This window comes from Oenanthe melanoleuca, chromosome 1 (genome assembly GCF_029582105.1).
Source record: "Oenanthe melanoleuca isolate GR-GAL-2019-014 chromosome 1, OMel1.0, whole genome shotgun sequence".
NCBI classification, from domain to species: Eukaryota; Metazoa; Chordata; class Aves; order Passeriformes; family Muscicapidae; genus Oenanthe; species Oenanthe melanoleuca.
In genome coordinates this window covers 64,615,976-64,637,528 of record NC_079333.1, presented here as the reverse complement: position 1 = coordinate 64,637,528, position 21,553 = coordinate 64,615,976, and the positions used below count along the sequence as shown (strand labels likewise).

Here is a 21,553-nt window from a genome sequence, read left to right as displayed (position 1 = left end):
TCTTGGTGTTTTCCTGGGTTAATATGACAAGATGTGTTTCTGAGCCTTGCAAAAGTTTTCCTCTAATCACTTTTTGGACAGCTCTTTGAAAGAGAAGGTGATTAATATTGGTTGCTTAAAATGACAGGGGATTTTTGTGAAGGGAGGATTTAACAACAGAAACACAGGCCTTCAGAACTGTCTGATTTGAACACTCCATGGCGTAGCATATGAGATTAGTTCATCCCAATGTAAACTCAGTGACTCAAATGGTGTAAACAGGTTAGTTTCATACCCAGAAATAGCCACCTTCTTATTATGGCCTTATTATGGCCTTTCTGTGGATTTTTCTACTGTAAATTGAACACTATTCCTAGGACTGTCTGGAGGCCCAGTAGCTGAACACAGATTTTTGTGCATAGCGGTAGGAAGGAACTTTTCATTCCCTTGTTACGTAGTGTCTGTTTAGTAAGCCCTGGAATGACTCAGTTTTTGTGTTACAACATGTGATGATATGTAAGAGTTGAAATAGTGAGAAGTAGTTCTGTTACAGGTATTTATAGAAACATAAGTTAGAGTTATATATGTCCAAACTCCCATTTCCAAGAGCTGTTGGACTGAAATAACAGGTTTTTTTTTAAAAAAACAGCACCTGTGGTTTCAGAATTAGTGTTATAGTCTAAGTAGTCTGTGTTCAGCTATCACAAGCAGTGGTTACCCATCATCAAGGACACAGAGTTAGACAAAGAAGATTGTCAGAGATGCTGTTTAGGTTAATGCAACATGGGGATCTACAGAGACCACCTAGCACACCTATAGTGTGATGCTATGGTGAACTGAGGCACTGTGGAAGCTAAATCAGGAGTGGAGAACAATTCAGACTGTGTGTCATTCAGGGCTCCCAGACACTAGCACTGTTCTTAGAGGAGAGCAGGGCTTGGTGCCTTGTGCTGGGTGGGTGAATTGGAAGCCATGGTTATTTCTCTGCCAGGGTACAAAGAAGGTTCTGATACCTTGGTGTGACAGTGAGTCCAGTTGGTCACTCAGGCTTACAAATATCAGGGAGGTGTCATAGATCATTAGCATAGTGACAGCTTTGGTCACCAAAAAGGCCAGTCCTAGCTTGGAAAATTCAGCACATTAAGTCAGCACAGTTTTAATTACTGAGTGCTGGTTAAGATAGTGTAGCTGAAACTTCATAGTCCTCCCTTGCAGATCTCTTCTGTGCAAGCCAGATGTGGGGGGACAGACTCCAGCTGGCAAACTGCTATCACCTGCAGCTGCCTTCCCACCAAAAACATAGTGAACATGCTGGGCTTTTCTTTCATCTAACTTTTTAGGATTCTTGCACTGTAGCAGCGGGATTTGTTACAGGATGAAGGTTTAAGTGTAGCTGTTGGAGAAGATGAAACTGAGGAATCTTGCAAATGCATGTAGCTACTGTTTTGATAAAGCAGTTTTCCCTGCGATGAAGGTGAAGCTGCAGAAACAGCTCCCCCTGTTTGATGTTCTCTTCCTAAAAGCTTGTAATTTTGCCTTGTGCTGTTGACATTACATGGAAGGATTTGTGGCAGATAATCAATGTGGCCATTGTTATACAATTTCTGAGAACCTAATTTCCCACCACAAATGCAAAATTCTGAAGTATTTCTGAAAGTGGATCAAGTACTTATGAAAGATAAATGTCTTTTTCTCTGGCAGTAGTCAGTAGAAAGGTGTACTTGGTGTGTCCTCCCAGTTAGTTTTCCTGTCTCCTCTCCTTGTTTCTTCCAGCAGTATAAGATACTATTAAAATTAATGTGTAGTTATATTTCTACATGGCAGCTGGGGAGATGATCTTCCCTGTGTTTGCAGGGTCTCTGTTCCTACAGCTGTTGAAACATGAGGACATGTGTCTCCATTTATCCAAGTGAAGCATCCACTTCTTGAAGCTTAGGAAAGAGATTATATGAGAAGGCAGAACATTGTCTCCAATGAAATATTCACTTGTGAGCTCAGCATGACATTTAAAATGGCACTAAATGGAGTGCTGTGCTCCACTGGAGCACAGTCTCTGTTTTTAAGGGTGTTACATCAGATTGCTCCCAGAAGACTGATGTATGGCAAAACAAAACCCATTGCTCAAAATTAGAGGCTAAATATTACCATGTTTCTCCCTTAGCTTCTCAAAGAGTTAAGCTTTTATTCTGAGCTTCCAGCTGAGCCCTGTATGAATGCTATGAATGCTTCCTGGTGGTATATAGTGCAAACTTCACATCACTGTGCTACAAGAAATCAATTGGGCACTTAATGTATTCAAGGTGAAGCTCACCCGCAACACGCTTTGCCTTCTTAAGCTTCCCCACAAATGCTTTGGTTATACATTAGACAGAGTTAATAAAGGGTTTTTTTTCCCCTACAATGAATACTGACTTTAAATACCCCATCTTCTTTTTCTTTCCTTCAGTGATGGGGAGGGAAAGAAAAGAACATCAGCATGCAGCAGTGAATCTCTAAATGCTGTGGGGGCCACGCTCACACCTCGCCGCATCTCCTGGCGGCGGAGAATATTCCTGCAGGTAGCTTCACCTATGAATAAATCTCCTTCCAAGATGCAGCATCCAGGTCTGTGTGTGCTTTTAAACAAAATAAACAAGCAGTTGTTAACTAATACTGTGATGAACTGCAACGTGTGATAATATGAAAGGGAAAAGGGAGTCAGTGTGGTACAATATTCATGCTAGAACCTCGCCAAACATCAGTTGTCCTCATTTGGCTTTAGATTATTTTTTTTTGCTTTGAAGAGAGGATTTTGGCATCAAAATTAAATGAATTGCAATCTGCCATAGCTGCTGTAGACAGGAAGTTAAGACAGGTGTCTTGCTTACTAAGATATTCTTTTTAACATTTAAGAAATTTTTACCCTGACCTGTGTACATAATAGGAGTGTTTGAAGAAAATGGTAGGTATTATATCTTGTCCTTGTAGTGCACATAGCACCTGTTGAGTGTGTTAATATTCTTACAGCTTACAGCTGTTCTACGTAGAAATCTCTGAAATAGCTGCAATTGTGCTATTCATAAAGTCCTGTTTGGCAGAATTAAAAACCATAGGAAAATTACAAACTCTGTATTTAGAGTGCTATAGCACTCTCTGTAGTGCAGGCTAGCAGATGGAAAAAGTAGCTTTAATGTAGAACCCATGGTAAACCATAGCAATAAACAAGCTCGACTGTAAAGGAGGCTTTATGGGTAAATGTCTTGTGGTAACTGTGGAAGGAGCTGTCAGGGGAAAGGTTTGAAATACTGGGTGACCTTTTATCTAACTACTTAATTTAAATATAACTTTATTAATGTAAACAGAGCACTTTTTAAAAAAGAATTCTGTATGTTGCACTGTATTTTCTCTTCTTTGGAATCAGCAAATCACTGCTGAATGTGAAAGACAGCTGTTTTTGTTCTGCTATGACACAGATTTTCATGATATGTCAAACAATCTGAGTTTCCTGTAATAGCTCTCTGATTCTTTGCAGATGGTCATGATGGAAGTGAATTGTTACCCTTATCCCTTCTTGCTCCACCCCTGGAGGAGGACCCTCTTGTTCTAGTATTGCAAAATGAGGATGGTCCAGATAAAACTGGAGAGAGGAAAAACTCAGAAGAACTACAAAGTCTGTGGAGAAAAGCCATCCATCAACAAATTCTGTTACTTCGAATGGAAAAAGAAAACCAGAAGCTGGAAGGTTAGCTATTTAGAAAATACCCCTAAAAGCTGTTGCAGATCCTGCTGCCTGAAGATGAAAATTGGTCTGGTGCTGGGCACCTCAAACACAGATGTGGTTCTCTAACTTTTTAGTTAACAGTTCTAGAAAAAAACTGTGTTTTCCTAGTCCTAATCCACAGTCTACCAGGTTCTCCGTCTACCTGACTTAAAATGAGTAATGTTAGTGACAGAAGAAGGTGGTACATTTTCCTTTTTGAGTGCATGTTATACAAAGGATTCTGCAGTCTGTGTTGTATCTGTCTGAGTCTAGGAGTTCTAGTGTGAAGTGGAGTGAGGAGAACAGGTGCTGTGTGAACACTTAGGTGTGGTGAAACCTTACCCTTTCTATCTCGTTTCAGTCCTTTGCAGCTCATGGCCTTTCTCTCCAGGCTTTTTGTTCTTCATTAACCACATCACAGTGGTAATTTATTAATGCTTGCATCCAAATATGATTTTTGAGCAACTGGCTCTTGAGGTATGTCAGAAAGTTCTGTTTTTTGGAACATGAGCACTGTACACTGAAAATTGAGTGCTGTTAGAGAAGGATATAAAGTTGACTATTCTGATTGTCAACTGCCTCTGCTTCTGGCTAGGATGTTTTATTAAGTCTGGTCAAGACTCACACAAATAAGATAGAATGTATAGTAGACAAACAAGCTTTTGGTGCAAGTTGAAAATTCCAGGTGTCCTCTATAAGTGCTGCCTTCATCTTCTCCTTTATGCTGTATAACCTATATGGTAGTCTGATTCTTCATACTACTATACCACTTCAAATATGGTGATCTTGTTGAGGTTAGTTAACTCTTTTTTCTCCTTTAGACTAGCTTACTGGGAAGGCAGGGAGAGGAAAGAAAAACATCAGGACAGAAGTATTTCCATACAAGGATACATCCTTGAATGTATTTCCTACACATGTAGTGTATTTCTTGGTTCTGTTTCTCTCTACAGTTTGTCTCCCTGTTGACACACAGTTCTGTGGAAACTCCTAGATTCTCAGGGAACATCTAGAGAGAGCTCCAGCCAAAATCTTCATTTCATAAACTATTTTAGCAAATAGTCTATTTTTGTGGAGTGAGCAAGGTGGAGATCTGCTGTGGTGACTAATTTCATGTTATTCCCTCTGATACTTGGAGCTGCTGAAGGATAAACTCTTTGCTATTCCTGCGCTCTGTGGATGAGGGTGCTGAAAACTGTTAAATCAGTCTGGTTCCTTCAGACTCAGTTACAAGTTGCTTCCATCCTGTAACAGATATGTAGAAATCAGGTTCTTCCAACCTGATCATTTGTGGTGAAAACAGGAGTGTTGTCAGTAGAGATGCCAAACTGGCACACATTTGCCAGCCCACATTCTTGGTTTGTGCTCTGAGGAGCATGTCTCCATTCTTGTATTCAGGTTCATGAGTACTCCTGGTGAAGCTGGTGCTCTTGCTAACTGGAATTCATCACCTTGTTTTCAAAGGATGAAAAGTAAACTGTTCTAACACCTATCTCTAGGTCTCCTTCCTGTGGGCTGTTATAACATGGGCCATTTTATGGACAGGACATGTACAGACCTGATATATCCCAGACAAGCATAGGTTCAGGTGGTTCTTTGCATCCTAGCCTACAATTAAATATACATCCCAGGAAAGGGAAATGTAGTAACAGAAATGCAGAAATTTCTTTACTTGAAGCCAGTTCCTAGCTGTGAATTTATTAGCTGTATATATTAGACTGGTTTAAGACAGGAATCACTGTGAAATTGTTTCTAGTGGATTTCTGTTAATCATTTGTTGAGTTTTATGTACAAAATATTAATAGAACCTCTTTTCCTATTCCTTTTGCTGTCGAGGAGACTTGAATGCTATTAGTTCTTTATTTTACAGAAGGTAAGTTCTGTCAATTGCACAAATTTGCTTTCTTTTTCTTTTCCTTTCTTTTCTCTGAGAAGGTAGAAGCTCCTTTTCCCAGTAGTTCACCTAGAAATATAAGAGCTGCAAAAAGTAGCAGGCCACCTAGAAATGATTGGGAAAAATGTTAGCAAGGATGGTTGAAAACAACCAAGGATGGGGTAGGAGGTGGGGCACATATGATCAACAGGCAGACTTGCTGGCTTTCACTAGGGTTAGTTGCACAGTTAATGTGGGACTTTGTTGTCACACTGAAATATGTAATTGCTGTCTTGCAGCTGTTGCATGCTGCTTATGAGAGTGGGAATTCTTGGGTGAAATCATACAGCAGTAGGGTAGCATATGAAATCACCCCAGCTGAACTGCAAATTCCCACACTCCTATTTTCATGGCAGTACACTGCACTTTGTACAATACCTGCTTCTGCAGGGACCCCTGTAGTCTTGAGTGGGTAAGATCTCAGAGGTGTAACATTGAGCTTTTGGAAATAATTTGTCAGTTTTGAAATTAGCTAGTCCTGTGGATTGATCCAATATTGACTCTATCTGAAGTGAAGATGGTATTGTTTTGCAGGATGATAAAAATGTGAGCAAGAGCTTGCTTTCAGTTAGAGGTGATGGTAGGAAAGGGGATACATTTGTAAGAGAAAGGAGGCTTCTGCAAGAAGTAGTGTGCACAGATCAAGGCAAATTTTGGCTAAACTCAGTTGCAGCTCAGAGGTGATGTGAAATGTGCAGTTCACTCCAATGACAGTCAAACATAGCTCTAAATTAAGACATATTCAAGTCTTGGTTTAAGTTTTTTGTACCAGTAGTAAGAGGAACTGGAGTGTTTGTCTGCACATGCATCATGAATAATAAAATATTCAGAGTTAATTTCTTAGTAATGGAAAAGAAAGCTGCTTCTCCATGAAATGCCACGGTGACAATGCATTTTTATTTCAGAAGTAGTGTAATAAATACTTTGTACCAGGTAGTCCTATGCAGCAAAGCTTTTAAGTTTATAACAGCAAGAGTTTTGTGCTTTAGCACAAATGTATCTTTCTGGATATGGTTCCTGCTGGTTCATTCTGTTTGCACTAGTCAGCCTGATGATGCTAGGTAGCAGTGCCAAGAGCCCATCTCACTCTCTTAAGGGACATGTAAGAACTGGAACCAGTGTGATTGACTTCAGTTCAGGATACCTGCCTAGCTTGCTTGCCTTAATCTCTAATACAAATATTCATATGCTTGGGACTTTCCATACTCAAACAATTGTAATGTTCAATATAAACAAGAATAACGTGATCAAAGGTGTTTTTGCGGAGCAGGTGCTGCAAAGTTTTGTTAAGTGGGTATTTTTTACCCCAAGCTTTAAAAAATATTTTTATGTGCTTCATGAATTGCTAATATTCATGACCCAGTAAGATAAGTTAAATTGTTATATGCAACATCTTATGACAACTGGTCCATCTAAGCTATAAACTAATGAATTTTAGCTGTGTTTATTCGTAGTTAAATTATTGGATAGATGTATTTAATTTGAGTGGGAATGCAGAATTTGAATACAGAAACGTATTTGTTGTTACATTGTAATTTTCTGATTTTCTGGTTTTCCATGTGCTCTTCCTTTTTGTTCTGTGTTCTAGCAAGCAGAGATGAGCTCCAATCAAGAAAAGTAAAACTGGATTATGATGAAGTTGGCACATGTCAGAAAGATGCCATAAATATTTGGGATAAGAAGTTACTAAACTGCAGAGCCAAAATCCGATGTGACATGGAAGATATCCATTCCACTTTAAAAGAAGGTATTTATGTAGGAGGGCTTTTAGTTCTGAAGTCTCAAGATCATATTTTGTGTTTCCTTTTGATACCAACAGAAATCAGCAGTACACTTTTTCCAGTAGCAAAAAATTGTCTTCTTTACACAAAGGTGCTGCCTTCTCCTGCAGAACAGAAAATAATTTCTGCTGTGCCAGCAGCTTGCAGTGTCAGCACTGCAGAAACATGTACAGTCATACTCCTGAAAGCAGCATCTTGTTTCCATTTATCATTACATTCAAGATTGAACTTGGAGCCTCTGCAGCCAGCATTATGAGCTTTTGAGTTCTGGTCAGGGATCCAATTGAGTCTGAATTTCAGATGTTCTGATTTTACTTGCTTACTGAGAAGGCAGGACCATAATGTCTGCTGTGGACTGTGCCCAAAACCTAGAGGAATCAGAGCCAAGTTTTGGAGAGTTTGGAATACAGTCATTTTGTATTTCATTTCCTGGAGTGAAAGGCTGTGGATTTTGTCTTGAAGTAGATATTCCTGTGGATTAGCCATAGGCCAAGAGGGTATCCAGAGGGCCTTGTTAGTATGATGCAGATGTAGGGCCTGATTGCACTGCTCTGCCCTCCTCCATAGAATCTCATGTTTGTGTTACAGATGCTGAAAAATAATTCAGTGTAATCTGGCTGTGGTACAGAAGGGAAGTTTAAGTTGCTACTAGAGTAAATGGTCGTAGATATAAAGCAGTTCCTGTAAGTGACTTGCAGAAGTCTGCCAACAAATTATTTACCTTGATACCCTATCTTCTGCTGTTGGGTTGCAGTTCAGAGTTGGAAACAAGGATATGGCTTTTTAACTTGTCTCCTTGTTAAATAATTGTTTACCTAGAGGGTATTAGCAGAATTGGCATTTTGACTTTCAAAGGTTGGTTTACAAAGTCAGATATCGAAGGGGGATGTATCTCTCCACATCTGTGGGCTGACATGAGCAGCCCTTTGCAAAGGGAAAGAGGAGTGGGACTTCCCTGTATGTTATGCTTGTGAATTTAGTTCAGCTTTTCTAAACAGGCAACAGCCACATTCTGAGTGTAGTTGTGTATCTTTTCCTGCTGGAGGCTAACAGCTCAGAAGTGGCAAAGGAAGAGATATGTGTACCCCTGTTGCCCAGGGTACTGCTCAGTCTGATTGCCCTTAAGTTTGTTGGTCATGTTTAGTTTGTGGGGCTGAGTGAATGCACTGCTGAGTGGAGTTCACTTTGTAAGGGATCCTCCAGAGTGCTTCAGCCAAAATTATGACAAAGCAAATTCTTTTTGTTGTAGCACTGAAAATATCCCCTTACTTAGGCCTCTTGTTTTTTTGACTGACCTGCAGGTGTACCAAAAAGTCGTCGGGGAGAAATTTGGCAGTTTTTGGCTGTGCAACACCGAGTCAGGCACAGGCTGCCAAACAAGCAGCAGCCTCCAGACATCTCTTACAAAGAACTTCTGAAACAACTGACAGCTCAACAGCACGCCATCCTTGTAGATCTAGGTAAGTCTGTCCTTTCTGACTGCTTTTGTGGGTCTTGGAGTGAAAAACACACCAGTCATATTAGAAGCTGTTGCTGAAGATAGATGCTGCTCTGTGAGCTCCATTTTCTGTGTCATCAGGATACATTCTGTGTATGCCTCTTAGAGTCCTGTAAGCAGATGATTTCTTAGGCTATGCCATTCATATTTACACCCTTCTGCATCTGTCTGAAAAGAGAAGTCAGTTGCTTCTGCAAGTTCTGTGCAGATGAGAATATTATGTGAGTTCAAAAGGTGCAGTCCAAAATCAGTGGTAAGACACAGATTGATTAAAGGCAAACTGCATATGAAAGCAAAGAGAGGGAAGAGAAATGCTGTCTGTTAGATGGATTGGGGTTTTTCTTCAGAAGAATTGAATATCAACTCCTCTTCTCTTTTTGTATCAGGACGGACATTCCCTACACATCCTTACTTTTCCACACACCTGGGAGCAGGGCAGCTGTCACTGTTCAACCTCTTGAAAGCGTACTCTTTGCTGGACAAAGAAGTGGGTTATTGCCAAGGTATAAGTTTTGTAGCTGGAGTGCTGCTTCTACATATGAGTGAAGAGCAGGCCTTTGAAATGCTGAAATTCCTCATGTATGACCTTGGTTTCCGTAAACAGTACAGACCAGACATGATGTCGCTGCAGGTAAGGCAGTCCTTCTGGAGCCAACCTCAGCTTTAAATCACTTCTGAGCTCTTGGGGGTTTCTTAGCTTCTCCAGGGCCTTATGAAGCTTCTTATACTGTCTTGGAGGTTTTGAGGTGCATGTCTATTTTACTATCAAGCCTTTCTCTGCCTCTCAATTTGCAAACAGAGAAATTTAAAACTTGCAGAGTTTTTCATGTCACACAGCCCTGTAATATCTTCAGAAATTTTGCACTTCTTTTTCTTTTCCTCACTGCTCTCTCTTCCTTATGCCAGAAAAAAAACTGATATGCTTTGTTGTGTGTGGATGGAGCTTAAAAATGAATTAGATTTTGTTTTTCTTCAGTCCATGAGTACTGTAGATTTCTCTCTTGTAAGGCCAAGGCAAGTCAATAGTGACACACAGTGGCCAGTTAATGTATTCTGCAGGCATTTGTACTTGGGGATGCTCTGCCTTGACTCATCATTTCATCTCTTTTTCCCTCATTGTCTTCTACTTCATCACCCTCAACAGAGAGAGAAAACAGATGAATTTTTAATTGTTTCATTATCTTATGCAATGATGCATGCTCTGCAGTATTATATAACCGCTGTAGATACTCAAGACTGTTTAGAAGGGAGACAGAAAATTTTCAGATCTGTATAAATTTCAGGGTTTAAAGTTTGAGAAATATTTCACTTTGGCATGTAACTGTCCACTGATTTGAATAATTATGATATGTTAAAAACCCCTTATATTATAAAGGAATATACCATTGATGAGTTAAAGCTGTTATAATCCACAGTGGAGGAAGAGAAAACAAAGCAGCAGATACAAAGTCCCCTTTTTTCCCACGCTCCCTGCATAGCAAACACTTATAATTGAGTAAAACTAAAGGGAGAGTTTCAGCCCACTTTTCATGACCAGTCACTTTAGGTGCCTATTTAGCAAATGTCCAGAGCAATGGAACAGGTTGTAGTTAAATAAGCTCTATGTGCTTGTTCTAGAAATGATAGAGGACTGTGGATGTAAGTATGTTATAACAAGTTTGTTGTTGATGAATTAAGAGTGAACAGCCATAAAAGGCATTGTTTCACCTCCTCCTGTTCCATTCCACCCCACAATATTTAAACCAGTGAGGGTCAAAGTGTGATAAATGCGTGGCTTTTTTGTGGCTTTTTTTTCCCTAGAAAATGTGTGTGTTATACTGCAGTTGTAGACTTCCAACCTCTGATGATTTAAGAGCATTCATGTGTCCAGGATTTGATATTTTAATTCAAATGAGTGTGACTCTTTCATTGTCAGAACGTCTTAGTAAGAACACTTTTAAAGTTTAAACACTTTTCAGAAAGTTTATCACTTGTAGTACTGTTTGCCTTTTAAATTAAATGACCTATCTTTCCTGCCAGTTTGCTTCTAGGCAGTTCTTCTGTTGAAGTTTTTTCTACTCTAGACAAACTAGGCAAGAACACTTAGAGGATCTTACTATATTTGGGTTGTTTCCTAATAGGAGCAGAGTGCTGCAAATTCTTTTGCATTTACAATAGTGAAACACACCAAGTTTATAGGCAGAATTGGCTTCAGTCCTGTAGAAGAAAAATGTTGGATGATTTTTCAGGATAATGAAAACTTGTTTGACCTAGATTTTCTAGTTGTTGTCTGGAAAAAGTAGTAATCTAGATCCTTAGTTCATAATGAGCTACCCAATTGGTTTACTGCTCTGTGATGCAGTTCTGATTTCACATATATGTTTTGTATTGACACTGTCCAAACTGGCTTAATTGGTATCTTACACAGTTAAAGCAAGAACTGAAATTCATGCACAAATTTAGCTGTTCTGCCTGAATGAAAGTGATCCTCTGCTTGTGCTCAGTGCTGACAAACAGGTAGCTTCAAGTTCACTCAGCTTTTGGTAGAAAACAAGCATGACCTCTAGAAGCAGGAAAATAGCTGGATTTAAGGAGTCATTTTCTTTCTGAGGAACAGATTCACCTTAAGCATAAAGCACTGTTGACAATAAAATTGGACCTGGCAACTGATCAATATGTGTCTGCTTCTCATCTTCAGCGCTCTGAGAGAAACATCACAAGGAAATAATTTACCACAGAGTGATATTTTTTATCTGTGAACAGCACCTTCTAACCGTTTTCCCTTTCAACCTTTTATAGGTTGTACAGCAACACTCTTTTGCATCAGAATCTTAAATTCCACAGGACCACTGAGAGGTGTGCTGGGAAATATGTATGTGGTACACTTCTGTGTAAAATGTATTCTGTGGGTACAGAAACTATCCAAAGTGATGACTGTAGCATTGGAGTTTTAAATGCAGCAAAAATAAGGCCAAAATTCAAAGAATTAAAGCTGAAATGTGTAAATTTAGTCTCAACTCATGGAGAGTTTTGACATCTTGGAAGAAATACAACTACTTTCATTGCTGCAAGACTGAAAGTTCTGGTTTGACAAAGTTAGAGCAGTATATTCCCTTCTTACCTTAAGCCTGTGAATCTGAAATGATACTTCATTAGCAATCAGGTTCAAACTGTTCTTTGTTATTGACTGCCCTGTTGGTTTTAATTCATTAGTGGCAGGTTGTTTATATGTGAGTAGATACCACTCGAGGCCCCAGGAGGCAATTAAGCTTCATTTTACTGTGCCATCTGTATTGCAGTTAATTTCCCTTGAATGAAATATGAATGATTTGGAAAACTGAGTAAAGCTGAACTTTTCTTTCTTTACTTTCTCCCCCCCAATCCCCTCATGCACTGTAGATTCAGATGTATCAGCTCTCAAGGCTTCTGCATGATTACCACAGAGACCTGTATAATCATCTTGAAGAGAATGAAATCAGTCCCAGTCTTTATGCTGCACCGTGGTTTCTTACACTGTTTGCATCTCAATTTTCATTAGGATTTGTAGCCAGAGTGTTTGGTAAGAAAGTTTATTCCTTTGAAATAATAAACAGAACAATGTCTATTGTGTTTTGAAACACTCCAGGAGCAGTTTTCTACATGCTGGGGACATTTAGGGTGCTTGTTGTGGGTGGCAAGTAGCAACACTTTTCATGGTGGGATGTCAGCTCCTTCTTAAGAAGAAAATCCAAAAGATGTTTCTTGAAACATTAGACTTGAGCAAATAATTATATCTTTTCTTGCTACCTAAGAGACTTACGAAGTGTAAAGAGCAGAAAGTTTATTGTTGCAAATGTATTTTATGCAAATGTATTCAGTTTATATCAATAGAAAAGTTCATCTTGTCAAACATGCAAGCTGAAAAAAAGAAAATAAATTTCTGAATTCTGATTCTAAAGTGCTTTTTAAAAAAATTCAAATTAATTTGAACTTAAAGGCTGGTTTAGATGTTCATGTATATACTGAACAATTTCAGAGTCTTAATATGCCTCCGATTTCATTTAAGTAGTTTTTTCATTAAAACCTTCTCTTCAGGCAACATCTAGTCCAGAAGCCTAAATACTGATTATGCCTGGTAGTGTTTACAGTATCAGGATGTCAAGTAATTATTTTTGTGTTATTTTCTTATCCATAAGAACTTTCAACTTAGTCAAATCTCTAATAATGCTCTTTTTTAAAAAAATTTAAATTTATTTATTAATGCAAAACTCACTGTACAAAAATATAAATGCATGTGTAAGGTACTTCCTTATAAATCAGATACTTTTTTCCCATTTTCATATGGCGCCTTTTGTCTTTTTCTAAGAAGGTTGACTTGACTTTGTCTCGTGTTTTAATACTGGACTGTGTTAGGTTCTCAATTTGTGTGGTGTGGTGGCTTGGTGTCAGGAAGAGGGTTTTGGGTGGTTGGTTTTGATTTAAAGTTTTTAATTAGTTTTTTACCCAGTGCTGGCTGCTGTCTGGGTAAACAAATGATTGGTGTATCTCTTTCTCAGTGGTCTACCAGTCATGTGAATATCTGTTTCCTGGTGGGATTTCTGGATTCTGGGACACTCGAGCATTTTATGGTTCTTTCTTTTTTGTTGTTTGTTTTTTTCCTTTCCTAAATGAATTTTTTATGGGTGAGGAAGATGGGAAGGAAGTTTGGTGTTCATTTCTCTGCAAGAACCTGCAAGGCAGGTTCCCATTTTGAAATTGAAAAGTTACTGTGTCGTTTTATTTCTTAATGCTTTGAATTCCTGAATTTTCAGTATCTTATGGACCATTGTCATTCCAGGAACAAAAGGCTATTGTCTGTCCTTCACAAATTATATACTTATATTTATGCTGTTTGAGTGTCCATCATAGACTTGAGAAGGGAGAATTTCAGGAACTGCATTGGAGGGGTACGGCTGCCTCATGTGATATTAGATTAGGCCAGGGATGGCCTTTTAAGTATCAGGATCAGGAACTGAATTTCTTCAGTTATGTAGCCCTGAACAAACACCCTGTGGTGTGACAGAGCCAACAGCTCAGGAGGTTTATTTGGAGTTCCCATGTGCTGCCATCATCTCAGTAACTTGGAGTCCACCATTGATTCTGAGGCAGAATTTCTATTTACTGTCCTCAAGAGTCACATTTCTATGCGGTTTGTCTACTGTAGAGCCCAGAGACCTTCCTCTCTTATCCATGTAATTATACCTCAAACTAAGGGTTTGGGGCTTAGATTATAGCCAGTAAGATCACTACTATGAATTTTGAAAATAATGTAACTGGTTGTGGAATCGAAATGATTTTTTTTTTTTTAAGGACTAGCTTCTGCCTGTTGAAAACTATTGTGTTGTGACCTGCTCCCCATGCTCCCCAATTGCTTTTCAGTCACAGGAGCCCCTAAAACCAGTTAGCAGTAGGTTAACAGTCTCTGGCAGACAGTGATGAAATGCTTATTGCAGATAACTGCTACAGACATAATAAGCATGCACTGTTTTCTTTAATGCTCTCTCACGTCTGTAAGATTGAAGAAAATTCATGCTTTATCTTCATGATGAAATAAGACAGATTGCACTTCTGAACTGAATACATCTGTGTGTGATTGATTAAAAAGAGCATCCCAGTAAATATATGTATTAATCCAATGACTCTAGCTCCCATTTTCAAGATACTTTATTTATTTTCTCTTTTAGACATTATTTTTCTCCAAGGAACAGAAGTCATATTTAAAGTAGCACTGAGCCTACTTAGCAGTCAAGAGTCATCTATAATGGGATGTGAGAGTTTTGAGAACATTGTTGATTTTCTTAAAACCACTATTCCAGATATGACAAAACCTCAAATGGAAAAAATTATTACTCAGGTAAGGATGTTTTTCTCTTTCCTTTTTCCCCCCCATTTAGTTTAGTTTAAAAGAGTAATGCCTACACTATATGCAAAAGTCTTCTCAGAAGAAGATACGTAAAGCTTCTTGAGAAATACTGTCAGTGGCTGGAATCTTTATATCTATAACTAAACTTCCTCTGCATTGGGGCTGCAAATTGAGAATGAGCCTCAGTCTAGTACCTTAATTGCAAAACTTTGAGCAGCTCTCCCCCTTCAGGTGGTAGTTCAGAGATAACAGAAGAGCTCTAGAAAACCATGTCCATGTGCAGGAGTGGAGTAAACACTTGTGCATTCCTGTGGCTTGTTAAGGTCTGACTCTTTCAGGTGCTGTTAGATAAGAATTCATTTTTAGACAATGTAAATCTTCATTTCCTCTTTGCATTGACTGTCATTGCCATGCTAAACCTGTGTCAGGCACTTTCATGTCTCTCGTGACTCACTGACACTGGAATGACAGAGATGGTAGTTTAACTCTTCTGATGATCTTAGACATTAAATCTGTTCTGTGCTCTGCATGGGTTCCAGAGCAGCTGTGCTGTGTGGACAGGGTAGAAATGGCTTTGTGCAAAGCCAGGTCTGATAGAGTAAAGAATGGTTATGTTGCCTGCAGAGCTGAATGTGGCTACATGCAGAGCAGCTCAGCTCAGCTCTGCTCTGCTGACTGTGGTCTCATGCTGAGCAGCCTCCCAGATCTGCATTCCTGTGCAGACTGCCTGTATCCTCTTGCTGCTATCTAGCCTGGCTGCTGGGGCAGTTGTTTGGCTATCTCAGTCTTGCAGTTCCCAGGACCATCCCCTTATAATGGGTAATGAAAGAAAAATGTAGACATTATGCAGATCTGTAATACACAGATGATTGATCAGGTAGCTATGTAGAGGTAAATGGTACTTACCAGCTTGAACATTACATAATTTAAAGTTTTATCTCATTTGAATAGAACAGAACATTGAAAGTAATACAGAACTTGGTTTTTCAGGGAATCCATGTGTGTCTTGTGTTGGTGGAATGTTTGTGATATCTAGGATAAGGAACGGAAAATTGATATCACAGTAGACATTTTTCCAGTCCTAGTCTAGAATCCTTGGTAATTTTCTGAAGCTGAGAGGCTGTGACTACATGTATTAACAGATCAGGGTTGTATGTCCCATCTCTGTTAGGGGCTCAGTTCTGTAGTCTTCACAATGCTTTGTCCCTAAAGTATCCCAGTAAAAAAGTAGTGTGTCATCATGCAGGGATAGAGCACATGGAAACTGTAACCATGAGGAATGTTTTTACAGAAGTCTGTAAATGAGCTCTTGGAGTCAAGGGATCCAGTTTTGAAGGCAGAGATCTTATTAATCTTAATTTCTTAATATTCCTGAGGAAGAGTCAAAAACCTTTGTCATTATAAAATTATATTATAAAATTCTTGGATTGAATAAGACTTTTCTGCTGATACATCTCTTAGTAAGAGATGGTATTTGGTAATTGTGAAAGGCATGATCCAATTTATTCTGAAGTCTATGATTTATTATGGTTACAACTCTGTTATAATGCTCTTTCCAAGACATCCCCTTAAAATACTTCTTTGAAGGGAACAGGAAAAGCATTAATCAAGAAGAGTTGACTCTTAGTCAAACATTCATGTGGAATAAGTCCTCCCTATTGTAGTTAAAAATGGTCTTTTCTCTCATGGCAGGTGTTTGAGATGGATATTTCAAAACAGCTCCATGCCTATGAAGTAGAGTACCATGTTCTTCAGGATGAGCTACAGGAAAATGTGAGTCCCTGTGATGAAAGTGAACCTCTGGAGAAGCTGGAGAGGGCAAACAATCATCTGAAGAGGCAAAACATGGATTTGTTGGAGAAGCTACAGGTAAACAACTTGGGCTAGAAACTCATGGTGGAGTCATTCCTATGATTCAGCCAATAAAGGAAAATGTTTTAAGTGTATGTGAGAAGTCTTCTTACTGCAAGACCTTGTGCAGCTGAGCAGTTCTCTCTCTTAATTACAGCCATTCACTTCTGCTAGGCATACTTCTAACTCCTTTGTCATTCCTTGGACTTCTCCTTCTTGATTTAGATTTCTTTTTTTCTCAAAATCTCTCTACCCTTATCTGCCATAAAATCTGTTGGCAAAATCGGTGTATCTTACTGAAAAGTGGGTTCTCTGTCCCTTTATCTCTCTGCTTCCCTATTGGAAAGTTTTAAGAAATAACCCATAGTACAGCAGACATATTTTGTCCAGGTCTTGGTAGGCAGTGTTGTTTTGTTTCCTTCTGCTGAAACTCACAGTCCCACTTTTGGAAGGTGGTTTGTCCAAGCAGACCTGATTACATCTGAAAGCCCACCAGACTTTGCCTGGTGAAATTGTGCTTTATGAAGGCCTCCTCTCCTCCACTGTTTGCCCTTTGACTCATAGCCTGGCCAAGACTTGTTTCAGTTGCAATATGTTGTATTGTCTTGCATTTTCTTCAAAGGTAAGTTCTTGTTTTCTTCATCATCAGGCTATTGCTTGTTATATTTGTGAATTTGTACAAGCATTGCCAAGAGCTCAAAAAGCACTTTCAGCTTCTGAAATGAGCATGGGATGAAAAAAGGAAAGATCAAGTCCTCATTATTTTTGTGTTTATGGGCTAAGGGTGCTGCGTTCTTTTGATACTGAAAACAGGAATAGCTTGAACTTTTTACTATTATTAATTTTTCTTTTTTATTTTTCTTTGTTTATTTACTGCAGCTGTTCTGAAAATGCACTAAAGGCATGCAATAATTGAGTGGCTGATTTGAAAGGCTTTATCAAAGCTTTTCTGTTCTTTCAGAATGCCTCTTTCAAAATGCATCTTTCTCAGCACTTAACCTCTTCACCATTTTGTTTGTGTAACTTCTTCATTCCTCTTCTTGTACCCTTTCCCAGGAACAATCAGAATTCTTCCAGTACCCACAGAGGGACCTGCTGCTGCTGTGGCCCAGAGTTTCTTTCCAGTGTTAGTCAGAGGAAGCTGTAGGTTTTTAATTGGAGAATAGGGAACACAGTCTGCTTCTAGACTTAATGGTGAGGTTCTCTTTCCCTTCAACCTCTCCAGCCTTCTGCTTTATAACAGAGGATTCCCTGTGTTCCATCACTGTCAGACAGGTCATGTCCTCCAGCTGCTGATTTCCTTTTTCTCCCTCTGGCTCCAGTTCCTTGTTACTCTCAGCGTCCCTTGCTTACTGTAAATTGTATATCTCCTTCCCTCTGTAAAGCTTCGAGAAATTATTCAGATTGATCTGGCCACTATGAGGAGATGTTGTATATGATACACAGTATGCATTCCTTGTATTGTCTGCCTACACAGATGTCTTTTAGAAGTAGCTATCTAATTCTTTCCTTAGCAGATACTATATCATAATATTAAAAGTCAAGTCTTCAGAATGTATCAATTTATTATAATGTTATTGTTTACAGGTTGCTCACGCTAAAATTCAGAGTCTGGAAGCCAGCCTGGAGACTGTTTTGACACGAGAGAGCAAAATGAAGACTGTAATTCAGTCCCTGGAACAGGAGAAGATAACATATCAAAAGACTCTTGAGCAGATAGTGAAGTATTTGCCAGCAGAAGTGTTATCTGACTGTGAACTGCTCCTGAAGGAAGTAAACTACAACCCAAATAATAAAATATGGAGTAAGCCATAGACCAGGGTTTTCTAGGCAGCATTTCTTCAAAAACAAAAAGGGAATGAAAAAATTTGTATGCTGCTTACAATAGCTACTTAGCAATATAGGCAATGGTATTACCCAAAAATAGTGCTGGGACACTCATAGCTACAGATGGGCCTTCAAGTGTCAGTATGCAAATTCAGGCTATTAATTTTTTTATGATTATGTAAATAAATCACAAGGGGGAAATAAAGGATTCTCACATGTAATTATGATGAGTAGATGTATATTTAGAGTTGACCTAAAGGAAAGGAGAAATTGGAGTAGAGAAAGATAATGGTGATCTGCAAATTCACTCTGGATGTGCTTGTCTTGTAGTGAAATGAGGATAGTGTGTCTTTATATATATGTATATTGAATATGTTGAATAATACTTGAAGAAAAAAAAAAAGGAGAATGTAATTTTCCCTCCAAAGAGCAGCACGTTTCACGTCTTCTGTGGAAAATCCATGTGAACTCATGCGTGCCTCTCTTTTAATTCTACTGAGATTGTGAGCACAGATAAGGAGACAAAGCATCATGACATGGTTTGCACAGAGAGAGCTGTAGTGCCATCCACTGCCTGGGCTGTACAGCCAGCAGTGTAATTCCACATGCATGTTGGAGCTGGAAACAAAAGAGCATCACATCATAGCTGTGCCTCCATACCCAGAGCCAAGAACAGGGGCCTGCACACACTCACAGGGCTGGCAAAGGCAAGAGCTGGCAGGGACTGCCACTTCCTCCCTGGCCTGGCTGCTGCCACCTGCCCTGGGGCTGGTCGTGATGAGGAGAGGAAGGAAGCACAACAGTGGCATGGGATTTATCCTGATATTAGTTTTCCACTGGAGACTTGCCTGTTGTAAGAGTTAGGTGTGTCAGGGGTTCTCACTTAACCAAAGAAATGCTGCAAGAAGCCTTGTCTAATTGTATCAGGATGCAGAAAGCTGTTTTAACTTTTATTTGAGAAGAAAATTGAGGTAGGTTGCAGGAAGTGTGAGTGCACAAGAGAGGACCAAGCAAGTCTCAGATATTATGTACCTTTCAGTTTTCACATATACAGTGGCTATACATTTCAAAGGGGATCCTGAAGTACAGGCACAATTTTAATGACACTTTCCAAGCTATTCCTGTTTTAATACTGCTTTGTGGTCTTCTTTTTAAAACAAAAGTCATGAATTTATGTGTTCTGGACAGAAGGTGGGATTAACTCTGATCATTTCAAGGGAGAAATTAATGTTTATAGAGGTATAAAAAGTTGCATATAGATTTGAAAATGGTTTTTTGAGTGGAATTTTTGAGAAGACTTAGACAAATGTGTAATAGAGAAGTATTTTGAAGTGCATGTCTGAACCCTTAATTGTGTTTTACAGTGGCTCATGTTCTCTCTTTCCATTTCTACTGTATTTCAGGAAACACTTATTCTTTTAAGTAAGAAAACCAATTAAACAAAGTGCCAAATACAGCAGTGTCTTTTCATATAAGATTGTCCAATTTAGAAAGCAAGGACTGAATATCACTGCATTCTGAGTATTATGTTTTATGTTACCATAAAAGTGAGGAGCAACAACACTTACTTGCTTCACATTGCTGTGGAACTCAGGGGCTTCAGTTCTCCTGGGTCTTTTGTTGTTGTTTTTTTACTTCCATGATGTTTTATTTGATTAAAGATACTGATTTACTTACCAATCTCTCTTTTTACATTTGGGGTGAAAGGTCTTAGCACAATGTATAAAATTATGTGGACTCTGTCTAGATGTTTTAAGAATGTTGTATTGTACTAGATGGGGAAATGCCAAGTGAAAAAGCAGTTCTTTGCAGTTTTATTCAGAGTGAATTTTAACTGATGTGTACATAAAGAACTAATCCCAGGAAGTGCAGCAGCATCTATTACAAAGAACCAAGATTATTCAGGTGCATCTTTTTTTTAAAGATGCACTGAATGAGCTTTATCCTCTGTTTCACTTTACAATTTTTTCATGTAATGCCTGGAGAAATTCCAATAAATGTCATTGCTGCATTTCCCATAGCTTCTGACTAGTTTTATTTTTCTACACTTCAAGTGCCAATCTCATTCTCAATAGCACCGTTCACATGAAATATGAAAAGGATCTGGTTTTAGTTTCTAGTTGTGAGGAAGAAAACCTGCAGGATTTGTAAAAGTACACAGAGGACAAGGATGGATATTCTTCTCAGGGAGAATAATCTTATATTGTTCTTAATTGAAGATGAAATTTTTTAAAGTTATTTTTGTTCTGTAGCAGTTCAGTTAGTACATATGTATATTGAGAATAGTGATTGATGAGCTCTGTGTATCTAGCTTTGGAGGGGGAGGAGGGTGCAACAACACATGGGAATAAACTACAGAAGTAAAACCACAGTGGGGTGAGTGCCTCATGGTTCAGGACACTTCTGAAAATGTTTGTATGCTGAACCCAAGAGTGCCTTGTACCTGGGTATCTCTAGGCTGTGTAGCTTAAAGTCTGCACTCAAGCAGGTATCCTCCAGACCATCTTCAGATTAATAACTAGCAAGATTATTTAGAATAGTGAACTGGATGTGTGTTTGTGTCCATCTGTAATGTATGAACAGCTTTACAGTTGCTCTCTGCAGTTCCACTTGTGAGGAGGGAGGTCTTCAGGTGCAGTGGGCCAGAGGCAGAGCTACAAGGAGAATTGCTTGGGAAAAAGACCATTTCCTGGAATCAGAAAAATTGCTTTTCTATTTCTATATCTTATTTTTCTGATAGGAAAAAAAAGTTTTCAGAACAAAGCTATTGTTCTCTCTGACCTGAGCACAACAGAGCTCTCAGTTTTTGCTCTCAGCTTCTGGAGAACTAACTCTTGAGTGAAAAGTATCTGCTGTTTTCAGAAACAGGTGACTTAGACTGCTTTCTGCTGGTAGAGAGCTTTTTCAAAGTCTGGGAAAACATATGTCCTTCTAGCTCCCAGCCTGGCTGGTAAGTGAAGAGTAGCACTTGGCAGGAATAGAGCCAAAATAAGTCAGTCTGGTAAGGAGGGCTAATGTAGGAGACTCTGGTATTCACTTCTTTTATGGATGGAGAATCTGGCCAGAAAGTTGTTTGTTGGGTTTTTTC

General features: G+C 39.0%; 1 protein-coding gene across 3 annotated transcripts in view; it reads left to right on the top strand.

The window, feature by feature from the left end:
• The window catches only part of TBC1D4 (TBC1 domain family member 4), a 95,158-nt gene extending 74,672 nt beyond the window's left edge, over positions 1–20,486 (top strand). For all 3 annotated transcript variants that reach the window (XM_056494577.1, XM_056494483.1, XM_056494665.1), the window contains 9 exons: positions 2,426–2,583; positions 3,491–3,700; positions 7,237–7,395; positions 8,731–8,889; positions 9,314–9,558; positions 12,306–12,465; positions 14,609–14,778; positions 16,480–16,656; positions 18,226–20,486. In XM_056494577.1, the coding sequence (XP_056350552.1) occupies positions 2,426–2,583; positions 3,491–3,700; positions 7,237–7,395; positions 8,731–8,889; positions 9,314–9,558; positions 12,306–12,465; positions 14,609–14,778; positions 16,480–16,656; positions 18,226–18,453 (1,666 nt within the window). In that variant the 3' untranslated portion in view covers positions 18,454–20,486. The remainder of the gene's footprint in view (positions 1–2,425; positions 2,584–3,490; positions 3,701–7,236; positions 7,396–8,730; positions 8,890–9,313; positions 9,559–12,305; positions 12,466–14,608; positions 14,779–16,479; positions 16,657–18,225) is intronic.
• Positions 20,487–21,553: the final 1,067 nt, after the last annotated feature.